The 20,889-nt window shown below is 37.2% G+C and overlaps 1 protein-coding gene across 2 annotated transcripts in view; it reads left to right on the plus strand.

Annotated features, from left to right (window-relative positions):
* MED13 (mediator complex subunit 13) overlaps nt 1-20,889 on the plus strand; it is a 76,490-nt gene that overhangs the window by 43,206 nt on the left and 12,395 nt on the right. Inside the window, exons 8-19 of one of the 2 annotated variants that reach the window (XM_030537092.1) lie at nt 225-335; nt 1,851-2,082; nt 2,239-2,537; nt 9,420-9,636; nt 10,218-10,302; nt 10,650-10,771; nt 11,901-11,991; nt 12,175-12,389; nt 12,854-13,050; nt 14,435-15,342; nt 17,444-17,611; nt 19,774-19,997. In XM_030537092.1, coding sequence (XP_030392952.1) covers nt 225-335; nt 1,851-2,082; nt 2,239-2,537; nt 9,420-9,636; nt 10,218-10,302; nt 10,650-10,771; nt 11,901-11,991; nt 12,175-12,389; nt 12,854-13,050; nt 14,435-15,342; nt 17,444-17,611; nt 19,774-19,997 — 2,869 coding nt within the window. Of the gene's footprint in view, nt 1-224; nt 336-1,850; nt 2,538-9,419; nt 9,637-10,217; nt 10,303-10,649; nt 10,772-11,900; nt 11,992-12,174; nt 12,390-12,853; nt 13,051-14,434; nt 15,343-17,443; nt 17,612-19,773; nt 19,998-20,889 lie in introns of both variants that reach the window. The other variant, XM_030537091.1, reaches the window with a different exon arrangement.

Here is a 20,889-nt window from a genome sequence, read left to right on the forward strand (position 1 = left end):
GCAAGGCTACTAAAGCCAGTTGTTAATCAGCAAAGTGTGTGTGTTACTTTTGAAACACTTTAAAGAAGTAACTTACTGCAAATGCTAGCTCACATGGCTTATTTCTTCAGTATAACGTTTATTATCTTTCCTGACTCTTGTATCTATTAACATTTAGCAGAGGGTAAAAACTACGAGATAACATACATTCTAGTTAACAATAACTCCCCAATATTGAATCGTAGGAGAAAGTATTCTGCTACGTCAAATGGCTTATGTGTTGAAGAGACAGCTGACAAAGTAGCATCCTGGGATTTTGTTGAAGCCACACAGAGGACAAATTGCAATTGCTCAAGGTATAGTACCTAGTAGACTTGTCCAATAATGTAGACACAGTGAAGTATGCGGGAAGGGTTTTAATGACGGACTTGGGAATACTAAACCATAACTGTCAGTACTGTGCAGGACCTACATGATGATTTATTAGGTCATGTATCCTGAGTCCTGAACTCCATTATAGACTCTTGGTGAAGGGCTCACACTTACAGTTAGACTAACAAGTGGATTTTTCTTTCTTTGCATGGATCAGCACAGTGATCTAATGGCAGCTAATGTGGATTTCTGAATTCAAATGTGGAGTTCTGAGGGCACGTAAGGCCTGGGACTAGAGATGCGATATGCTCCTTCCCTAGTGGGAGGGAGCATCCATAATCTTTGCACTAGCCAAAGAATCCTAATGTGGTGTTGGCAGGCATAGGAGGAAGAAGTCAGAAAGAGAGCTGGTGTGGGGCTTTGAGGATTTGGGAAGGAGATACTTTTCCCTTTGTTGGGGCAGTATCTGCATTCTCCAGAAAGGTGAGTGGATTGGAAACCCCTGTTATGGCTGATTAACAGTATTAAGCAGCACTTGCTTCCAGTGAACATCGCACAATACCTAGAGACCACTGGAAAAACCTTGTATTCTAATTTCCAGATTTCTGTTATATTTTTTTTTTGCTTTGAAAAGTGTGGGGGAAAAGGTTTCGAGAACATACTAACAGTTGTGTTTCAAATGTAATTGAAGTACTGTTAATCCCAGTGGTAGCCTAGGTTGGGGCTTTTTGGACTTTTTTTGTTGTTACACCACACAGAATATCAAATGTTATGTGGCTGTGATGTTAATGATTAAGTTTAAGAGCTTATCTGCACAGGCACAAAGGAAAGTTAATCTGAATTAACTAAAAGTGTGAATTAATAGTGGATTACTTGGGTTTTCATAATTATATGTTCCAGATCTGAAGAAGAGTTTTGTGTAGTTCAAAAGCTTGTCTTCCAATAAAAGATATTACCTCACCCAACTTGTCTCTCTCTCTCAAAACTAGGCTACCATATTTTTCTTGCTTCACTCTTTTTAATACCTTCTAGAACAGTGCTTTACAAAGTTGGGCTGCTGCTTGTTCAGGGAAAGCCTCTAGTGGTCTGGGCCGGTTTTGTTTACCTGCCGCATCTCCAGGTTCGGCCGATCGCGGCTCCCACTGGCTGTGGTTCGCCGCTCCAGGCCAATGGGGGCTGTGGGAAGGGCGGCTAGCACTTCCCTTGACCCGCGCCACTTTCCACAGCTTCCATTGGCTTGGAGCTGCGAACCGCAGCCAGTGGGAGCCGCGATCGGCCTAACCTGCAGACACGGCAGGTAAACAAACTGGCCCGGACCACCAGAGGCTTTCCCTGAACAAGTGGCGGACCGGCTTTGAGAAGCACTGTTCTAGAATACTTAAAATTTCTCAAAGTGATGTATTTATTTTTAAAGAAAAATCTAGTTCATATAAAATGAAGTATAAGTGTAGATATACTTCAGGGATTCATTGAAATATTATTGTCCATTTGTTTTCCAGGCACAAAAATCTTAAACCAAGAAGTTCGGGTCAGCAGGGGCAGGCACCACCTGTAGGCCAACAACAACAAGCAGCTCCGAAGCACAAGACAAATGAGAAGCAAGAGAAGGGGGATAAGCCACAAAAACGCCCTCTGACTCCTTTTCACCATCGTGCATCTATTAGTGACGATGTTGCCATGGAGGCAGATTCAGCAAGTCAGAGGCTTGTGATCACAGCACCAGACAGTCAAGTGAGATTTTCAAATATCAGAACTAATAATGATGTAGCAAAGACTCCTCAGATGCATGGCAGTGAAATGGCAAATTCACCTCAACCACCACCACTTAGTCCCCACCCATGTGATGTAGTTGATGAAGGGGTAACTAAAACTCCTTCTACTCCTCAGAGCCAGCATTTCTATCAGATGCCAACACCAGATCCCTTGGTTCCCACAAAAACAATGGAAGACAGGATAGACCCCTTGTCTCAGCCTTTTCCACCTCAATTCCCAGAAGTTATAGAACCTACAATGTATGTTGGTACTGCAATGAATTTGGAGGAAGATGATGCTAACACTACTTGGAAGTTTTACAAAGTTCCAAAGAAAAAGGATGTGGAATTCTTACCACCACAACTTCCAAGTGATAAATTCAGAGATGATCCAGTAGGACCAACTGGGCAGGACAACATAACATCAGTTACAGAGTAGGTACTTTTTTTAAAGCACTCAATAATGTAACTCACTATAAAATTGCCAAATAGTCTTTTTTAAACCAGACTAGTATGTAATTTCTTTAATACAGTATGTGGTATTTGAACTGCAATCTCATTCAAAATGTCAATGATTTTTGTGAAAGGACATTTGAGTTTCACAGTAAACCTTTAGGGACTCCATTCATGCAATAGAGAGAGCATTCATTTGTCTGAGTTTGGAAAATGTTGGTGTCCTTAGAGAAAAACCATTAAAAGTGCATTGTAATAATTTGAGATTCTTTATCACAGAGCTGAATCTCCAAAATGAAAGGTTGGTGTATGTTTATAATCAAAAGTCAAGAGTTTTTTACCATGTGGAAATATGTCATGAAACAGAATTGGTACTGTAAGTTTGTCTGCTGACCTGGAGCCCAAGATATAATGGCCTTAAAGTCACAACTAACTTTAAACGTACGAGTGTGAGTAGTCCCATTGACTTTACTACAACTACTTGCTTGCATAAAGTTAGGCACATGAGTAAGGACCTTGCTAACTCACAGCTTAAATTAGGAGGAATTGAAGAGCACAGTCAAGGGGTACTGTTCATGTTTCCATCATTAATCTCTCTTCTGCAGATGAATTGTGCCTGTTTGGGACTGTAAAGTGTATTTACTCCTTCCCACCCAGTGGACCCAAATAGATTCCTAGTTGTCCAGTAGAAGGATTGGTATCTTTCTAACAGACTTGAGTTTTGTAACAACTTTCAAATCTTAATTAATAGTTCATGATTTAAGAGACTGAACTGAAACTTGACTTTCCTATTTGGTCAAATTCTCCTTTTAAAACTGGATTGATTATTTTTATAGTTCTGATTTTTCCACATTACTGAGTTTAGCTGTGTGTGATCCAGGCCACTAGAAGGCACATTAGTAAAAAATTAGCCTGTTAGACAAAAAGGCATCTGCTGCTTTTAAGTGAACACAGGATAAGAGTTCTGTGGTCATGATATCTTCAAGTCTTTGATTCAGGTCCACTGTAAGTCCCATTCTGCCCCCACTTCCATCATATGCATTGTAGAAGGTCTCAGACCGAGAGAATCCTGTAGGTGTGGGAACATGCTTGTAGTTCCAGTTTTAATAGATGAATACATAGAAACAGTATATGTTTGTCCATGTGTCTGACTAGCTTTTATATGCTGTAATATATGTTCCTTTGAATACCTGTTTAATTCTCCCTCTTGTTTGACTCTTTTTGAAAAGCTCAAATCATTTTCCATATAAATGTGTGCAGGAGCATTTTCAGAGCAACTCCAGCCTGTGTTCTAGCGTTGCCTCTTTTTTTCATAATGGGCTACCCTTCTGTGTCCTTCTGCCTCTTCCTTTGTGATCAGAAGAACCTAGCACAGAAGAGGAAAACATGTTCTTGATAGTTGGATCTGTCTGTAAGCTAGAATTCTATAGTCAGTTATATTGCAAGTAGGACTGCTTTGATAGTCCTTTCTAGGTGGAGATCCAGATTCATCCCACTGTTTGTATAATTAGAAATACTTGATCAGAGAAGCATGCTGAAGATGGCTTTTGCTCCGTGCTGCTACCTTAACATTAAACTAGTGTTTTATCTAAAATGCTGGAAGTTTTTTGGGGGGGCTAAAAATATTAGTCTCAGGTAGCAACATAGTTGCATTAGCCCGTATTACACATTGAAGGGATATAGAGCAAGAAGCCAGCAATGGAAACTCTCTTGTACTGGACAGGGAAATAGCTGAAAGATTTTTAACAGCAGTTCAGCTTGGAAGGTCAGCTCTGCTTCAGATCAGACTTGCTAAGTATTGGGAATTTTTGTCTGAGGACATTTGATTCCATTTTCAAAGAAAAAGTGTGAGCCAGAGACTCATTTTTTTTTTCCTCTTCTCATATTGAGTCTTCTGTATGTATAAAATAAAGAAGATATCTGTAGGTTCGTAGAAGATAATTGATTGGCCTCATTCTGTTAAACTCTAGAAGCTTCATATACTCTGTTTTACCTTTGTTTCAAGTGTTTCAGAAGCTGTGGTGAGAAAAAGCAATTGTTTTGAGTGACCTTTAGAAAGTACATACTTGGTATTATTACTGAGAGCAGAAGAGGAGTCAGTCATGCTGCCTGGAAGACATCAGTTTTTGAGAGGAGCCACAGCTACTGTAAAATATCTGCAATCTGGTTGTTGAGGTCAAGGGACTGTTCAGTTATCTCTGTTGCAGTGCTCCAATCAGTGCTTTTTTATTCAATGTGACACTTCTTTTGTGTATTGCAGAAAAATGCCTTAATAAAGAGATTGAGGTTATCAGTCAAAGAAAGCTAACTATTGAGATTTCTGTTGTTGGTGCTAATAGCCCACAAATCTCATGGAAATGCTTACTTTTAAATAATCTTTCTTCAGGGCAGACAAACTTATTTGGATAAGACTCAATCTAGGTTTCTTTTGGAAACTGGTTTTTCAGCCCTCTGTAAAATGATCCTCAAGCCACCATAAGCTACCTCCTTGTAGTATTTTAGCACTGTAAGAAAGCTTGAGCTATGTGGGTTTTTTAAAGAAAGACTGTGTTCAGTTCCAAATAGATAAAAGGGTACAGATTCTTTCAGATTTTATAAATTGGTTTAGAAGTTTAGCTGTAGTGAGATTTTTAACATTTTGCCCAAAATGTTAATTTGAGTCTGTCTGCAGCTCACTTCATCACTTCTGCCCCCTCGCCCTCTTAAGACTTCCATAGTTTTGATAAATTATGGAACGAGTTAGAGGCAATAGCTTTTAGTTTTAAAGTTAATTTGATTGAGTCAAAATAATAGCATCTCTGCTCTTTATATATTAAACTAGTCCTCTGGATATATTTACATACTCTTTTATGCCAGTTTTTTCTTTTGTGGACTTGCTTCTTTCAGAAACACTCCTAGATTGATATAAGAATGGTGCAGAAAGCGAAATGTTTCCTTCCTGTAAACTCAGTAGCTACAAGTTCATGTAGCAGCAGAAACTGACTCTAGAAAGTATTGATGACTTTCACAGTAGAGAAGTGTGTTTGAGGAACAGCCTGTTGATTGATTGTGTATTATTTCCAGTATGAACCATATTCTTCCAGTGTTTACTACTATGTGAAGTGTTAACTTGATGGAAATGTACCAATTTCTTGATGTGCAGTCATACAAGCATTTTGTCTTTGGCTTGCTAAAAAAGGATAGGTATTGGAACTCACAGAAGGAAGTATTGCCAGGAAATAAATCACCAAAAGGACTTAAACTAATCTTCTTAAATTTTTTTTTAATTCTAATTGTTGTACTCATTTAAATAAAATACAGGGCTTGAAAACTTACTCACCACTTTGTAGGGAGCTTCTCCTGGTGAAAGAAGGTGCCTGATCCATCCATGTCAGCAAAATTTAAGCGTGTGTGTGTGTATAAAATTTCAAATTGTAGCCCATATAGTTGAAAAGAAAACCTTTCAAATGTGAACTGCATGCAAACAATTGCCGTTTTCTTTGCTGAGATTGTAAATACAGTAACTCCTCACTTAATGTTGTAGTTAGTTACGTTCCTGAAAAATGTAACTTTAAACAAAATGATGTTAAGCGAATCCAATTTACCCATAAGAATTTAATGTAAATGAGGGGGTTAGGTTCCAGGGAAATTTTCCTCACCAGATAAGACACCCCCCCCCCACTATACGTTTTAAACAGTTTAATATTGGTACATAGTGATGACGATTGTGAAGCTTGGTTGAGGTGGAGGAGTCAGAGGGTGGGATATATCCCTTACTGCTAAATAATGAACTAGCAATTGGTTGAGCCCTCAAAGTTAACCCTCTCACTCTGCAAGGCAGCAGGAATGGAGGGAGATATGCACATTTCCCTTAAGTACACTGCCTTGTTAATTAGATCAGCTTGCTGAGACCACAGATGCTACAAGCTCCCTCTGTCCTGAACCCTGCTCTATGGAAGATGGTAAGTGGGGTGCAGGGGGGAGGGGGACACTCTGACATTACCCCCCTTCTTCTCCCCCCCCCCCCCGCACAGCAAGCAGGAGTCTCAGGGAGCAGCTCCAAGGCAGAGGGCAGGAGCAGCACATGGCAGTGGAGGGGTGGGGACACAGCTGAACTGCAGGCAGCTGCTGCACAGGGAACTTAGGAGAGCAGGGAGCTGATAGGAGGCTGCTGGTCCATCCTGGTTCCAAGCCCACACCAGCTAGCTGCAACAGACTGCTCTTCCTGCAAGCAGTAGACACAGCAGGTGGCTGCCAAATGTCGTTAGAAGGGAGCATTACACCACATTAAATGAGCATGTTTCCTAATTTGCTTTAAGTGAGGAGTTACTGTAGCCAGTTTGTCTACTGCTTATAGCTTTCTACCACAGCAGCAGAGTGAAACTAAGACTGTCAGTTTCACTGGCTATTCACACCCTTTGTGTAATAGTCAAACTGACAACTATCATGACTATTTTGCTGTTTTGAAATGCTGAGAGCAGCAGCAGAGGTACTGGAGCTTCTCTTCTCTCTATCTTTTATACTGGCCTTTGGCTGATAGTTTTAGTTTTCCAGCTAGCAGGGTCTGGGAATTCTTTCAAGACGTAGCCTGTGTAGTGTTACAACATTCAATTGTCAGTTTCTTCCACCCTTCCAGACAGTAAAGAAATATATATTCTAATTCAAGGTTTACTCTTGTCAGAGTAAGAAGTTTCATCTTTCCTTTTTTATAGCCCTAGTTTAACAATTTATTGACTATAATTATTCCAGAATAGCTTGCTACTATATATTTTTTTCCTCTGGATGCTTAAAAAAGAAAGCAAATACTTAAAATCTTTCTTCTAGCTGTTTGTCTTGTTACTCAAATTGCTTGTTTCTAACGAGTTAGTTTTCCAAGTCTTTTTGTTGTGTTAGTTTATATAGGATGTTGGAAAATGGAAAAGCACTCCAGCTGTATCAAGTGTTGCTCCAATAGTAAATGCCAGCTGTCTGACGTACAATCACAGCAAGTTCATTGCCTGCCTGGGGATAATCCTGGAGATACAAGATCTGATCAAGCATATCATCGTTGCCTGAGAAGGATGGGTTGAAGTCCCTGTTAGCTGTAAGATGCTGCACAGAAGCTATTCTAAATAATGCCAGGGTTATGGGATTGAGAGTCAGGTTGGACTGTGCTCTATTTCAAAATGGTCTTGATTGAAAGAAAATTGCTAAGTTATGCTTTTGCATCCAATCCACTGTTTTGTCTTATGCTGAGAAGATGTTAAGGTGCTGAGGGAAGCCTGAGAGTATCAGTGTGTCTTCTCAGGTACAGAGGTTAAGGTAGTTCCTCCCTTAAATAAACGTAATTCCTGAAATGGCTTGTCCTATCCTCTATTCATTTCTGTAGGCCTCCTTGTGGTGTCTCACAAATTTATCCTATTCCACACTCGAATTACTCTTAACCTAGGCTATCAAAACAGGCAATGGTAGTTGTGGGGTCTCTTTGGCTTTTCTTATGTGATAGCATTGACTGAAAAATGGGAAGATAGAAGTGCGTTGAAGATTTTTATTGACAGGGCTGTGATTTTGCTCTGAAACTTAAGTACCATGAATATCCTTGTCAGCTCATATACCATTTGAGCATATGGCATGAATGAATTCAGCAACAAGGCATATCTCCGTGATCTTCGTGCAGCTGGGACTTAATAGAGGTTTATGCAAACCTGTTCTTGAAGATGCACCCACTTTTCTCACTGGCCATTATATCGAGCTTTGGAGAAGAAACAACTTTCAAGCAGAAAAGGTATCTGAGTTTGGCGCAGACATAATACAGCTACATTAGTATTGAGGTTATTGGTACTTTCCTGCCGTTTGAAGGTTGTATTTTGCTCACGTCCTCTCCTGTCTTTGGTGAATGGTTGCCAGATTAAGTTTGTCACCTATTTTGGGGCAGACAGTGCAAAGAAGGGGATGTGTATATAACCATACTACAGATTTGTTTGTTTCCTACTTTTTTCTACTTTTTTGTTTTTTAAGTTCAAGATAGAAGTTTTCTATGCTCATGAATTTCAATTTCTGAAGTTAGGCTTATTTACTCTCTGTCTTCAGGAATATGAATTTCATAGGTTTAACTGTTTGTGCCAGCAAAAAAAAATTGCTGATAATGTCACTACTGTGTATAAACGCAACAGAGTGTTGAACATTTTAATGTTTACTGAGCTACTCCTATCACAAATTTATTTGTGTTATCTACATGCTTTGTAAGCTCCATTATTATTTAAACTAATAACCCAGTGGCACATGCATGCTGTAAGAGTCTTCTCTTTTTTTAATACCTCAATGTCTTCATAAAACAAGCAAAGACTAGCCATCTGTGACTGTTTGCGTACAGTAATTGCATGTGTTACTCTTCAGATCCACCCATGTCCCGAAGAGAGTTTAAATTCACAATTCTCTGTGTGATTTTGAGTGAAATGCTCAGGAACTTTAGACTCTAATAAAAACATACAGTCTTGCTAAACCAATTTAGTGAATTACTCTGATAATTTCATCTTGGTCATTGTTAGTAGACTGCAGTTCAGCAGATGCTACTGTAGTTGGTTTGGTAATTTTGTACTTGTTCAAGAAATGGCAGACATTTAATCTGCTGTGAGACTTTGAACCATCTCTCATTTTTTGTCTGGGTTAAGGTTTCTGGAAAGGACAATGAAGAAATTATGCTGGCTGCAGTACTATGTATGACCTGGTCATAAAAAGACTAAGTTGTGCAAGTGATTGCTTAACCCTTCTCCCAGAAAACTTTTAAGAGAATCTGTGTTAACTATAAAGTTCTTTAGAATTGTATAAAAGCAGATGATATTTCATACGTTAACCTAGGCCATAGATGGTGATACAGCTTTGTAATTATATTTTTCTTCCGTGCAGATTAATGGTGCAGTGTAGGAAGCCTTTAAAGGTTTCAGATGAACTGGTGCAGCAATATCAGAGTAAAAACCAATACCTAGTAGCAGTAGTGTCTGAAGCTGACCAAGAACCTGAAATTGATCCTTATGCATTTGTTGATGGTGACGTGGAATTCCTTTTTCCTGATAACAAAAAGGATAGGCAAAACAGTGAAAGAGAAGCTGGGAGAAAACACAAGGTGAGTAAAGGAATGATGGCATAAATCAATAATTGGATGAAAACAAATTGCTTTAATTTTAATAATGAAATGGTTCTGAAACTATGCTGAGCATAGATGGTAGTATGTAATTTTTCTCTAGCAAATCCTTTATCATTAAAAATGCTTGCATTCAAGCAGAAATGATAAGTAAAAGTACACAGTACAGAAAAAACCCTGATTTGTAAGTTTTTTTTGCTTTTGAAGTAAAGATTGAATGGCTTATAGGACTGCTTATTTACCTGAACACATGTTAATGCTGTAATAGTTTATTAACTACATTGGTATCTGTGCTGTGTCTTTTGGTATTAATTATGCTAGAAGATAGAACTATATTATATAGTATTGGTAGTTTTTATAACATTTTCAATACTTTTTATGTGCAGTAGATTTAAAAAGAACTATTTGGGAAGTTTTAACAAGTTTACAGGTTCTTGCCATGTAAGGATTATTGTATTTACAACAGTGAGCTTTTGTTTCGAGAAGAATACAGTAATATAGGTGTTGTTTTTTTTTTAAACACAAACAACTCCTCCATATATCACCTGTGCTGCTTTTTGCAGGCTGAAGATGGGACTTCTAATGTTACAGTTTTATCCCATGAAGGAGAAGATGCTATGTCACTGTTTAGTCCTTCTGTCAAGCAAGGTAAAGATGTTTGTTTCAAAATGCAACATATTAATGACTTACAGAATGGATAACAGAATTCAGAGCAGTTCTTAGTAACATCTCATGCAACTTCCAAAGTGTATTTATATCTTTTTCAGAATTCAGAAGCTACTTAGGAAGGTAACTTTCAGTATTGTACCTTCAAAAATACGTTGGATATAAAATTTTAAAATAAGTTAGTAAAAAGTGAAGGAGCCTCACTTATGCATATGCTAGTTCAGTAAGAGCTCATAGCATCTGGGTTTCTCCAGTTGAATAGTATTTAAAAAGAAATAAATACCCAATTTAAATAAATGGCGAGCATAAAATGTTCATATTCTTTATAGATGCACAACGCATTGCTGCTCACGCTCGCACTGCATCAACTAGCCTGTTTCATGAAACAGACCTGGTAGTCTCTTATACTGACCTTGACAATCTCTTCAACTCTGATGAAGATGAACTAACAGTAAGTGGTTTGTAAAAGTAAAATCAGCTGCTAGATAAAAATTGTTCAGACTTGTACATTGTGTGGCAGAGAAATTAAAAAAAAAATGTAGTGTACTTTTAAAATACATTTTTTCCTGGTAACTGACTGGTATATAATAAGTCTATTATATAATATAAAAGTATAATATATTATAAGACTTTTAACTGACTTTCACGTTACATCCTTATTGGGCAATGAGAATGCACTTGCCTTTGACATAGAGCTAAACCTACCACATTATAATTATTACCAGTGCTATATTCTTATTACAGCCCAGACTCTACTTGATTAGGCAACATACCCACTATAATATATATATTTTTAAATATTTAAAACAATGAAAAATTTGGGAAATTTTAAAGTGGGGTTTTCTTCTATCAAATCATTTCAGTGTAGCTGTTAATATCTTGGAATAATTTTATTGCTGTCTCAGGTGGCACCTGAATCTTTTACAGAAAAATCACACCCCTACTTGACATGTACTAATACAAAGTCTTTGTGTAGACTAGATCTCAGTAACCTCTAAAAGCATTTGAAACTAGTACAAGCTTTATCTTGAACTGGAGAGTACTTTTCTAACATTTTTGTGGGGAGGGAAAAAACGTTGCCTGTCTGAGAACATGAATACGTTTGAGAGAATCTCTTGAAAATAAAGGTTCATAATGAAAAGTGCAGATGGCTATTAACTATGTGTTAGGAGCATAAAGATGTAAGCAGCTGGTTAAATATATCACTTCTCAAACAAGGGTTTCAGCATAGTCCTGTTTTTGTTTTTGTTTTTTTAATTACATGTAAACGTTACAATTAGGAAGATCTTTTTAACTGGCACTTTTCATTATTTTCTTGGCAAAGATAAGGAAATATAGTGCATTTTCTTGTAAGTGTTGGCCTCTTACTATTGGGTCAATGCTCTTGTTCTTTTAACAAATGAAATACTAGACTATGATTCCTTAAGTAAGATTTAAGTTCAAACAGTAGGCATTCAATAAGGGGGGGAATTTTGTTTTTCAAGCTTGAGGTATTATGTACTGTTACTGTTCAGTTTTGTTTATAGTTAGTTAAAATGCTTCAGATGGGAATTTTAATTGTTTTTTTTTTTCTTTTATAGCCTGGATCTAAAAGAACAGTGAATGGCTCAGATGATAAATCCAATTGCAAAGAGTCAAAAGCAGGAAATTTGGACCCGTTGTCATGCATAAGTAAGTCCTCCTCCCCATTTTCTCCCTTAATTAGGTTACTAATATCAGAAATGGCACATTTAAATTATGTTGTGTACAGTTGCAAATTTAAGTTTTGAAATTTGTATAAGACAAATGAAAGAAATAAATAATAAACACGTGTTCCTGGAGTATCCTCTGAAGTACATTTTTAATCTGAAACAGGTACTGCAGATCTTCATAAAATGTATCCAACACCACCATCATTGGAACAACATATTATGGGGTTTTCACCAATGAATATGAACAATAAGGAATATGGGAATATGGATGCTACGCTTGGAGGAACTATACTTGAAGGGAATAGCTCTAGTGTAGGCATTCAGTTTAGAATTGAAGTAGATGAAGGATTCTGCAGTCCAAAACCTTCTGAAATCAAGGTAAGCAATGTTGCGTAACTTTGATAAAATGCCTTTTTCAAATTCAAGCAATAAACTGAATATTTCTAGAATTCTCGCCATATTTCCTGTGTTACTAATTGTTTATTACATGACATAGAAGTGGATGAAGTATCTTGTTAAGTGAAACCCATTATTTCACTTCTGAAATATACTGAATTACTGTGAACTGTTCTTTTGTTTAGTCACTAGTAAACTAAAGAAATATATTAAAATTATAAGCTCTGGCTTTTGTGTGTATGTCAGCATGTAATCAGTTGCAGTACCAATGCTGTATGTAGTTCTTTAATTGTAAAAATGTAAATTGCATGGACTAGATGTAGAATAATATCAAATTAGTAACAAGTTTTTAATTGATTACTTTAATCTTAGTAGCGTTTTTGTTGCCGGATTTATATAATCGACTGTATTTACTAGTTAGTGTTTTTTCTTTGTTTAATTTCTAGGATTATTCCTATGTCTATAAGCCTGAGAATAGTCAGGCTTTTGTGGGGTGTTCCATGTTTGCCCCACTAAAGACTCTCCCCAGCCAATGTCTCCCTCCTGTCAAGCTGCCAGAGGACTGCATTTACCGTCAGAGTTGGACTGTTGGAAAACTGGAGTTACTTCCTCCAGGACCCACCATGCCATTCATCAAAGAGGGGTATGCTTTTGTGCTAGTGAATGATGAATAGGTTTTCATTATTTTTTAAAAAGTTGTATAAAACTACCAAAATTAGCCACGTTCTAGAATATTTTTAAATGAGATAAATAGTTTTTTCCATTTAGAAAGTATAGTAAAAAATATTTAAAAACACTCGTTAAATTACTGATAAACTAAAGTAAAATTGACTAAAAACTGTATCTAAATAGAGAAAATTCCTCTTTTAAAATAGCTACTTTACTATGTAAATTTTATTCATGTCTCATTAAAGGGTTTCCTAGGGAAGCCTGATGGTATAAATCTAATTGTAATAAGCAATGAAGATTGCAACAATTGAATTAAATACAAGCCTGGGACTCCATGTTCTTTCGGTGGTATCATAGTTACTACAAGGGCTTAGCAGGTGCTCTTCTTGCTGTTTCCTAGAATTCAATTCTTAATCAGTATCAGCTTTTCTACTGATGGGTGGGTTAGTTAGTTAGTTAATTAGTTTTTTAAAAACGTTCCCTTCCCATGTTCATTTTTGTCCTTTACAATTAGAAACCAGTGCTTGATGTGACATCTGCTGGTGATGACAGGGGATATGTCTGCACTGCAATTAAAAACCATCAGCTGGCCGGTGCTAGCTGGCTCAGGCTTGGGCTCTGGGACCTTGCACATTGGGTAGGTCCCCGGGCTCAGGTTGCAGCCCACGTCCAAACATCTCCACAATTAAACAGCCCCTTAGCCTGAGCCCCATGAGCCTGAGTCAGCTGGCACGGTGAACCATGGGTGTCTAATTGCAGTGTAGACAGACCCTTAGTAACAGTAGTTGTGTGTTCAGTACTGACTGGTTATTTAGAAAATCACGTTTTATTTCTCTCCTCCTTGAGGAATATTTATTCTGCCGTGCACCTTCTGCAGGTGGATTAGGAGACGTGGGCTATATATTTATAAGGCGGTTGTTGGTTCACAAGCTATGATTTAAACCACAGCATGAGTATAACGGGCTGCTTCTATTTGGGTCAGATCTGTGTAGAAACAATGTTTTCAGGTCTCATTAGCCTGATAAGTCTTTGGAGATGTTTCAGTGACTAGGAAGGAAAATTTGAAGGTTTTCCAAGTGATACTTCCCTCACTGATCCAGCAGAGTTTGCTGCTGGTAAAGCCAGTGTATTTTCTTAGTGATACATATCGCCATATTGTTTAATATTAACAAAGAGTGAAAAGTCATTTAGAACAAATAGGCCCAAACATTTTTACTTTGATTGCACTTTTTGCACTAATATGTACTACCTTTTTGTTTTAAAATGTGAATCTGAACAGTGTTTACTTGAAATTTGATATTCTTGTATTTCCAAAAACATACTTCATTTAAAAATATTTTCCTTATTGCTTTTTTTAGTGATGGAAGCACTATGGATCAAGAGTATGGCCCTGCCTACACGCCACAAACTCATACTCCATTTGGGATGCCGCCCAGTAGTGCACCTCCCAGCAATAGTGGAACAGGAATTCTCCCATCTCCTTCCACTCCTCGGTTCCCAACTCCTAGAACACCAAGGACACCTCGTACCCCTCGTGGAGCTGGTGGACCTGCCAGTGCTCAAGGTTCAGTCAAATACGAAAATTCTGATTTGTATTCACCAGCGTCCACACCATCAACATGTAGACCACTAAATTCAGTTGAACCTGCAACTGTACCATCCATCCCTGAGGCACACAGTCTTTATGTGAATCTCATCCTTTCAGAGTCAGTAATGAATCTGTTCAAAGACTGTAACTTTGATAGCTGCTGCATCTGTGTCTGCAACATGAACATCAAAGGTGCTGATGTTGGAGTTTACATTCCAGATCCAACACAAGAGGCTCAATATAGGTGTACCTGTGGCTTCAGTGCTGTCATGAATAGAAAGTTTGGCAACAACTCTGGATTGTTTCTTGAAGATGAATTGGATATCCTCGGGCGTAATACAGAGTGTGGCAAAGAAGCAGAGAAACGTTTTGAAGCTCTTAGAGCTACTTCTGTTGAGCGAGGACTGAAAGAACCTGAGAAATTGCCTGATGAGTTGATGCTGTTGATGCAAGATCAGTGCACCAACTTGTTTTCACCATTTGGAGCAGCAGATCAAGATCCTGTAGCCAAATTTGGTGCAGTTAACAACCTGGTACGTGTAGAAGAAAGGGATTGTTGCAATGACTGCTCCTTAGCGTTAGAACATGGGCGCCAGTTCATGGACAATATGTCAGGAGGAAAAGTTGATGAAGCACTTGTGAAAAGTACTTGCTTGCATCACTGGTCAAAAAGAAATGGTAAATATACTTGTTTTTCTCTGCAAATCTGTTTTCTTGTCTTGCTTCTAAGCATCTGATAGCATGAAGAGTAGGGGGAGTTAAGATTGCCAATTGACTTATTTCCATTACATATACACTTGAGTAAATTTCCATTGCTGCTCTGTTCCTAGCCTCTGGCCTTGTAGGTACTAAATCAATATACTAACTAGGTTTTCTTTGCCATATGGATTTGAAATGTTGCGCAAGCCCATAGTCTGGGTGTCCCACAGTGTAGGCATTTTATATAGTGTAGTCTTTTCTTTGGTGTTCTGGGAACTTACCTATGAAGTACTGAGCAGAATCTTAGGAAACCTAGGTAATACTGAGCAGTTGTTGTAGTATTAATACTACCTCTGCTTGGAATGTGCAGTATCTGTGATTCATTGGAATTTGAAGGTCTTTTTAGCTACATGTGGGATACATATGATGGATACTTTACAGATTCTGGGCATTAAATTTCTGTAGAAATTGAATAAAAAGCTACCTAAATAGAAATAACAAGGAAATATGGTACTTAAATCTCACTTTTGAAGGGGGAGGGAGGGAGGTGAGAGGCTTCTGAAGTTAAAGTAACGTAGGAGAATTTGGATTTGCAAAAATTAAATGGCATCTGTAAAGAATCAAACAATTGCTCTCTAAAAAGTGTTCACTTCTATCTACAGCGGTAAAAAATCTGTAACTTTTTTTATTTTGCATCTTTATCATTCATTTCTAGTGTCATGATTAATAATCATAAATAAATTTGAGGTCTGCTTATACTTGGAGGTCACAATATCACAACATTTCTGCCTATTTTGAACACTTAAATCCTATACTCTGTTTCTCTGTGGCACAGACATTTTTGTTTTGCTTTCTGTGCAGCCTGAATTTTGAATAACTTGCATATGCTGGAGACCCTCATGACCCTTCCTACAGAAATTATTTTTAATGAAAGCTCGGTTTTGTTTCAACCCATTCACACATTCTAATCTGCATGCTGCCATTGGTCAGTAGCAAAACTGTTAGTATGTGGTGCTGCTATCGTTTCTGCTGCCTACTTCTTTCATAAACCCTTAACACTAATAATGTTGAAAATTCAGTAACAAACTTGGTGTTTGTGAAATGCACATTTTTTTTAAAACAATGCAGCTTTTATATAATATATCATGAAGCTTTTTCTAAGAGTAGATCTCATGTTAATCCACTGTCTCATGGACCACCTCTCCTCACAGTCATAATCACAGACCCACCGCTTCTTCCATTAATGATCTTGCAACGTCTCTGTGGTGACTACAGCAATTTTTCACATAGAAAAGTGGTATTCTGGCAATATTGAATGCAGTTCAAAGTAGCTAGCAAGGAGGAAGACAGCCAACTTTCTGCAGACCACCACCAGGTGCTGTGTGATCACTGGCCGTTCAAGTTTGGAAAGCTTTCCTGTAGACAAATCAAAATATTTTTGAGGCACATAGTAATACTGAGGCTTATGTTCTTTTGGAAAATATTGATAAAGGGGAAGGGGGTGAGGCATTTCACTAAAAGAAGGCTACAAAATTCTAACCCTCATCTTAAAAGCTTTAGTTTTTTTTTTTAAACTCATAAACTGTGCGTATTAGAATGTCACAGACAGCTAAGAAGTGTGACAAATTTGGCTAAATAACGAATACTGTTTATAGGATTTCCCCCAAGACTTTGTGAAAGCAGTGATGGTTGGCATTCCCTCTAAACATCTATGTGGCGGGAGAAGTCCTGATATTTTGAATACTTTAACAATTGAGTTATAGGTGTGGTTTTTAGTTTTATGGTTTTATACAAAGATAGAAGATGGAGAGCTGAAGTTTTCAAGGAAGGGACTATTGTACAGACTGGAAAATCAAAGCATAGTGGAACTGCTACTATGATTCTAATTGCTATCCCTTAACTATGGGAAAGACTTGAAGATAATAGTTGTCTGGCCTACATGAACAGAATATATGTTTCAAGAAAGTGACTTTTTGTTTAAACCCCAAAATTCACCTAAACTTAGGACCTTTTAAACTCTTTGAAGTTTTTTCTTAGATAATTTTATTTAAGCTGTGACTACATTTTTGTTCGCTTTCAGTTGTGGATGTGAGCATGCAGTGTTCACAGGACATCCTTCGCATGCTTCTGTCGCTCCAGCCAGTTCTTCAGGATGCTATTCAGAAAAAGCGAATAGTCCGATCTTGGGGTGTGCAGGGCCCCCTCACGTGGCAGCAGTTTCACAAAATGGCTGGCCGAGGCTCTTATGGTAAACCACTTGTATAGATTCCCATTGGTTAATTTGTCCTTGGTATAGGTTACCAAACCTGTATGTTCTAGATGTGATTCAACCAAAAGAAATTTAAAATAGGGAGAACCATTGGTTAGAGGTATTATTTCCTTTACAACACACAGAAAATATTTACCTTTCTAATATACGAGGAGTGGTTTTAAAATATCAATATATTTGAATTCACTCAGTTGCTTTAATTGTAAAGTTTATGAATGAAGGATTACATGAAGTTGTTATTTAAAGTGATGATGGGATTGGAGCTGGAATGAACAGTTGACATTAAGAAACCAGAATGTTTAAAGTAATTCTGTGTGTGTTTTTTAAATCCCACTGAATCTTATCCATAGTGGTAGAGTTATGGACTGGAAGTCAGAAAAACAAACGCACAGAACAGCTTTGCTTTGAAATCCATATGTACAGAGATACTATATATGTTAAGTATTCAACCCAGTATCTTAGTTCTGGTGGCTTTATTAATGTCCTTTTGCATATTGGCATGTTACCATGATGCATCATTCAGACAGTGCTGTATTCATTAATAAGGAAGAGGGATGGCCTTTTATCAAGAGACTTTTGATATTTACAATAATAGATATATGCATTGCATCCCTGTCCTCTTTCTCCCATTCTCTCTGACTGATGCACACATCATTGTTGCATCATATCTTAATTAGATTCTAAACTGTTTGAGGTGAGGGCTGCTTTTAACGGTTTCTAGAATGCCTTGCTGGATGGAAGACTGCTCCTGATAAGGTCCTCTATTAACTACCATAATCTGGGTGGATTGATTTAAAATCAAAGTGATTTAAATAACCAATTTTAATTACGATTTAAGTGGCAAGCAGGAACCTCTGATTAAAGTTAGTGATTTTAATCTTGTTTTGCATTTGTACTTTCATAAAGAAAAATTGATTCTCAGTGGTTGGTAACCATTAAAACATATTGATTTGCAACTAAATATAGCTTTTATGCTAAATTTGGTAGTACTTTTTCTAATTAGGAAAATACACTATATTTGTGCACATTTATTTAAGCAATTATATAGCTTAACGTATATAAGGATTCTAAAATTTTATATTTTTATTGTTAGAAAATGGGTGGATTGATATTTACTAGATTTTTTTTTTAACTTTTGATTTGTCAAGCTGTATTTGGAGAGAAATTGAATTTAAATTAAAAATGCAAAAACAGCATTGTGACTTCATTAGTTAAAACTGCTGTAAGTGTGCTGGATACTTAATAAGAAAAAATTTGTCAACACATTTTGCATTTAAAACTAACTGATTTATTAAACAAAGGATGTGCTATTTGTAATTAGTAAACTAAACGGATTTGTTTGTGGTCATCATGTCCTTCAAGATTTTAAAATTAGTAGATCTCTTCCATTCACACACAGTTCTGATTCATAGATTGGAAGAGGAAAAAAGCTTTCATGTTCTCTTCCTCTCCCCCCCCCCCCCCCCGACTCCTAATCAGTTTCTTAACTTTTCAATGAACTAGTCATTGAACTGAACTAGTTGAATAAAGTGAAATGACAAAAATATTGTCTCTGCATCTGCAGGAGAAGCTGCTGCTGTCAAAGCCTGGGTTAGCACTTCAACATGCTTCAGGTGCTTCGTCAGTAACGCTCAATTCAGTGGCTTTGACTTTGGCTGCAAACATGTACTGCTTAATATTCTTATTTAATTTAAATTGTTTTAACAGATTATGGTAGATTGAGGTCTTAACATAGGTTGTCATAAATTTAAATTTTATATAGGCTTATTGTTTAAAGGAAGGAATGTATTTAAATTAAATAATCAAAAAATTCATTTTCAATTTCTTTACAAAAATCATTGATTTTTATCCACCCTGACAATGATACCAATATTTAATAATAATATAAAAGCATTTCTTGTGGACCTGGGAGCTAGCAATAAAAAATTGTTGACTCATATATGTAGGGCTAGATCATGCATGCCTTACACAAGTTTATTAAGGCAAAGAGAACTTGATTTATTATCAATTTTGGCTTCACTCTTGATAGTGATAAAAATGAGTGTTTCTATTCACTCCTGTTTTCCAAAAGCAAAATATTGATTCCGCCATATTCCTGTTTTCCTTTTAATATATTGGAAAATGTATCTTTCTTTATCTAGGAACTGATGAGTCCCCAGAACCACTGCCAATTCCAACATTTTTGCTGGGATACGATTATGATTTTCTGGTGCTGTCTCCATTTGCCTTGCCATACTGGGAGAGGCTGATGTTGGAACCTTATGGATCTCAAAGAGACATTGCTTATGTTGTGGTGTGTCCTGAGAATGAGGCCCTGCTGAATGGAGCAAAAAGCTTCTTTAGAGATCTGACTGCAGTATATGAGGTACAATATGTGTGAGGGACAGCAATATAATGGGATAGTATAAAGAATATTATTAGTATATAGTCCAGGGATCAGTATCCTTTCAGAAGTAGGGTGCTGAGTCTTCATTTATTCACTCTAATTTAAGGTTTCACTGGTCAGTATTACATTTTAATGTTTTTAGAAGGTCTCTTTCTATAAGTCCTATAATATATAACTAAACTATTATTGTATGTAAAGTAAGTAAGGTTTTTAAAGTGTTTAAGAAGCTTCCTTTAAAATTAAATTAAAATGCAGAGCCCCCCCCCCCCCCCCCCAGACCAGTGGCCAGGACCTGGGCAGTGTTAGTGCCACTGAAAACCGGCTTGCATGCCGCAGGTTGCCTACCTCTGATATAGTCAGTCATTTGTCAACTTGGATCCCAAATTATGTGGAAACTCCTGCACAGAGTACCATCTCAATGAGTCCTCTAAAATGGATGTTAGAAGTAGACATTTGGAAGATAAAGGCACATCCTGGTGCTCATCAATATCTTATTTGGCTGTAGCTTTTTTTTTTTCAAGCGGCTATTTTCTTATTTTATCAATGCCATCAAGTGGTAAACTGTGTACTACTATTTTTAATAAGTGCAACCAAATATTAATTCATTGCAGTTAAACACTTGCGTTCCTTGAGCTGTGGTTAAGAAGGTTAGGCTAGATATGATGGGCCCTGTTTTTTTCCTACACTTAAGTAAACCTGTTGATAACCTTTTAAAACAGGCTATGCATATTGCAGAACCATTTAGCTTCCTAGAATTATAAAGCAGCATTTCAATTTATGTGATTAACCAAATTGTAGTGTGTGTTTTTGAACATGCAAAAAACCCAAACAGACATAAAGCTATTTCTTTGTGGTGAATTCCATGCGTCAT

The sequence above is a fragment of the Gopherus evgoodei genome, chromosome 17 (assembly GCF_007399415.2).
Source record: "Gopherus evgoodei ecotype Sinaloan lineage chromosome 17, rGopEvg1_v1.p, whole genome shotgun sequence".
Taxonomy (NCBI): domain Eukaryota; kingdom Metazoa; phylum Chordata; order Testudines; family Testudinidae; genus Gopherus; species Gopherus evgoodei.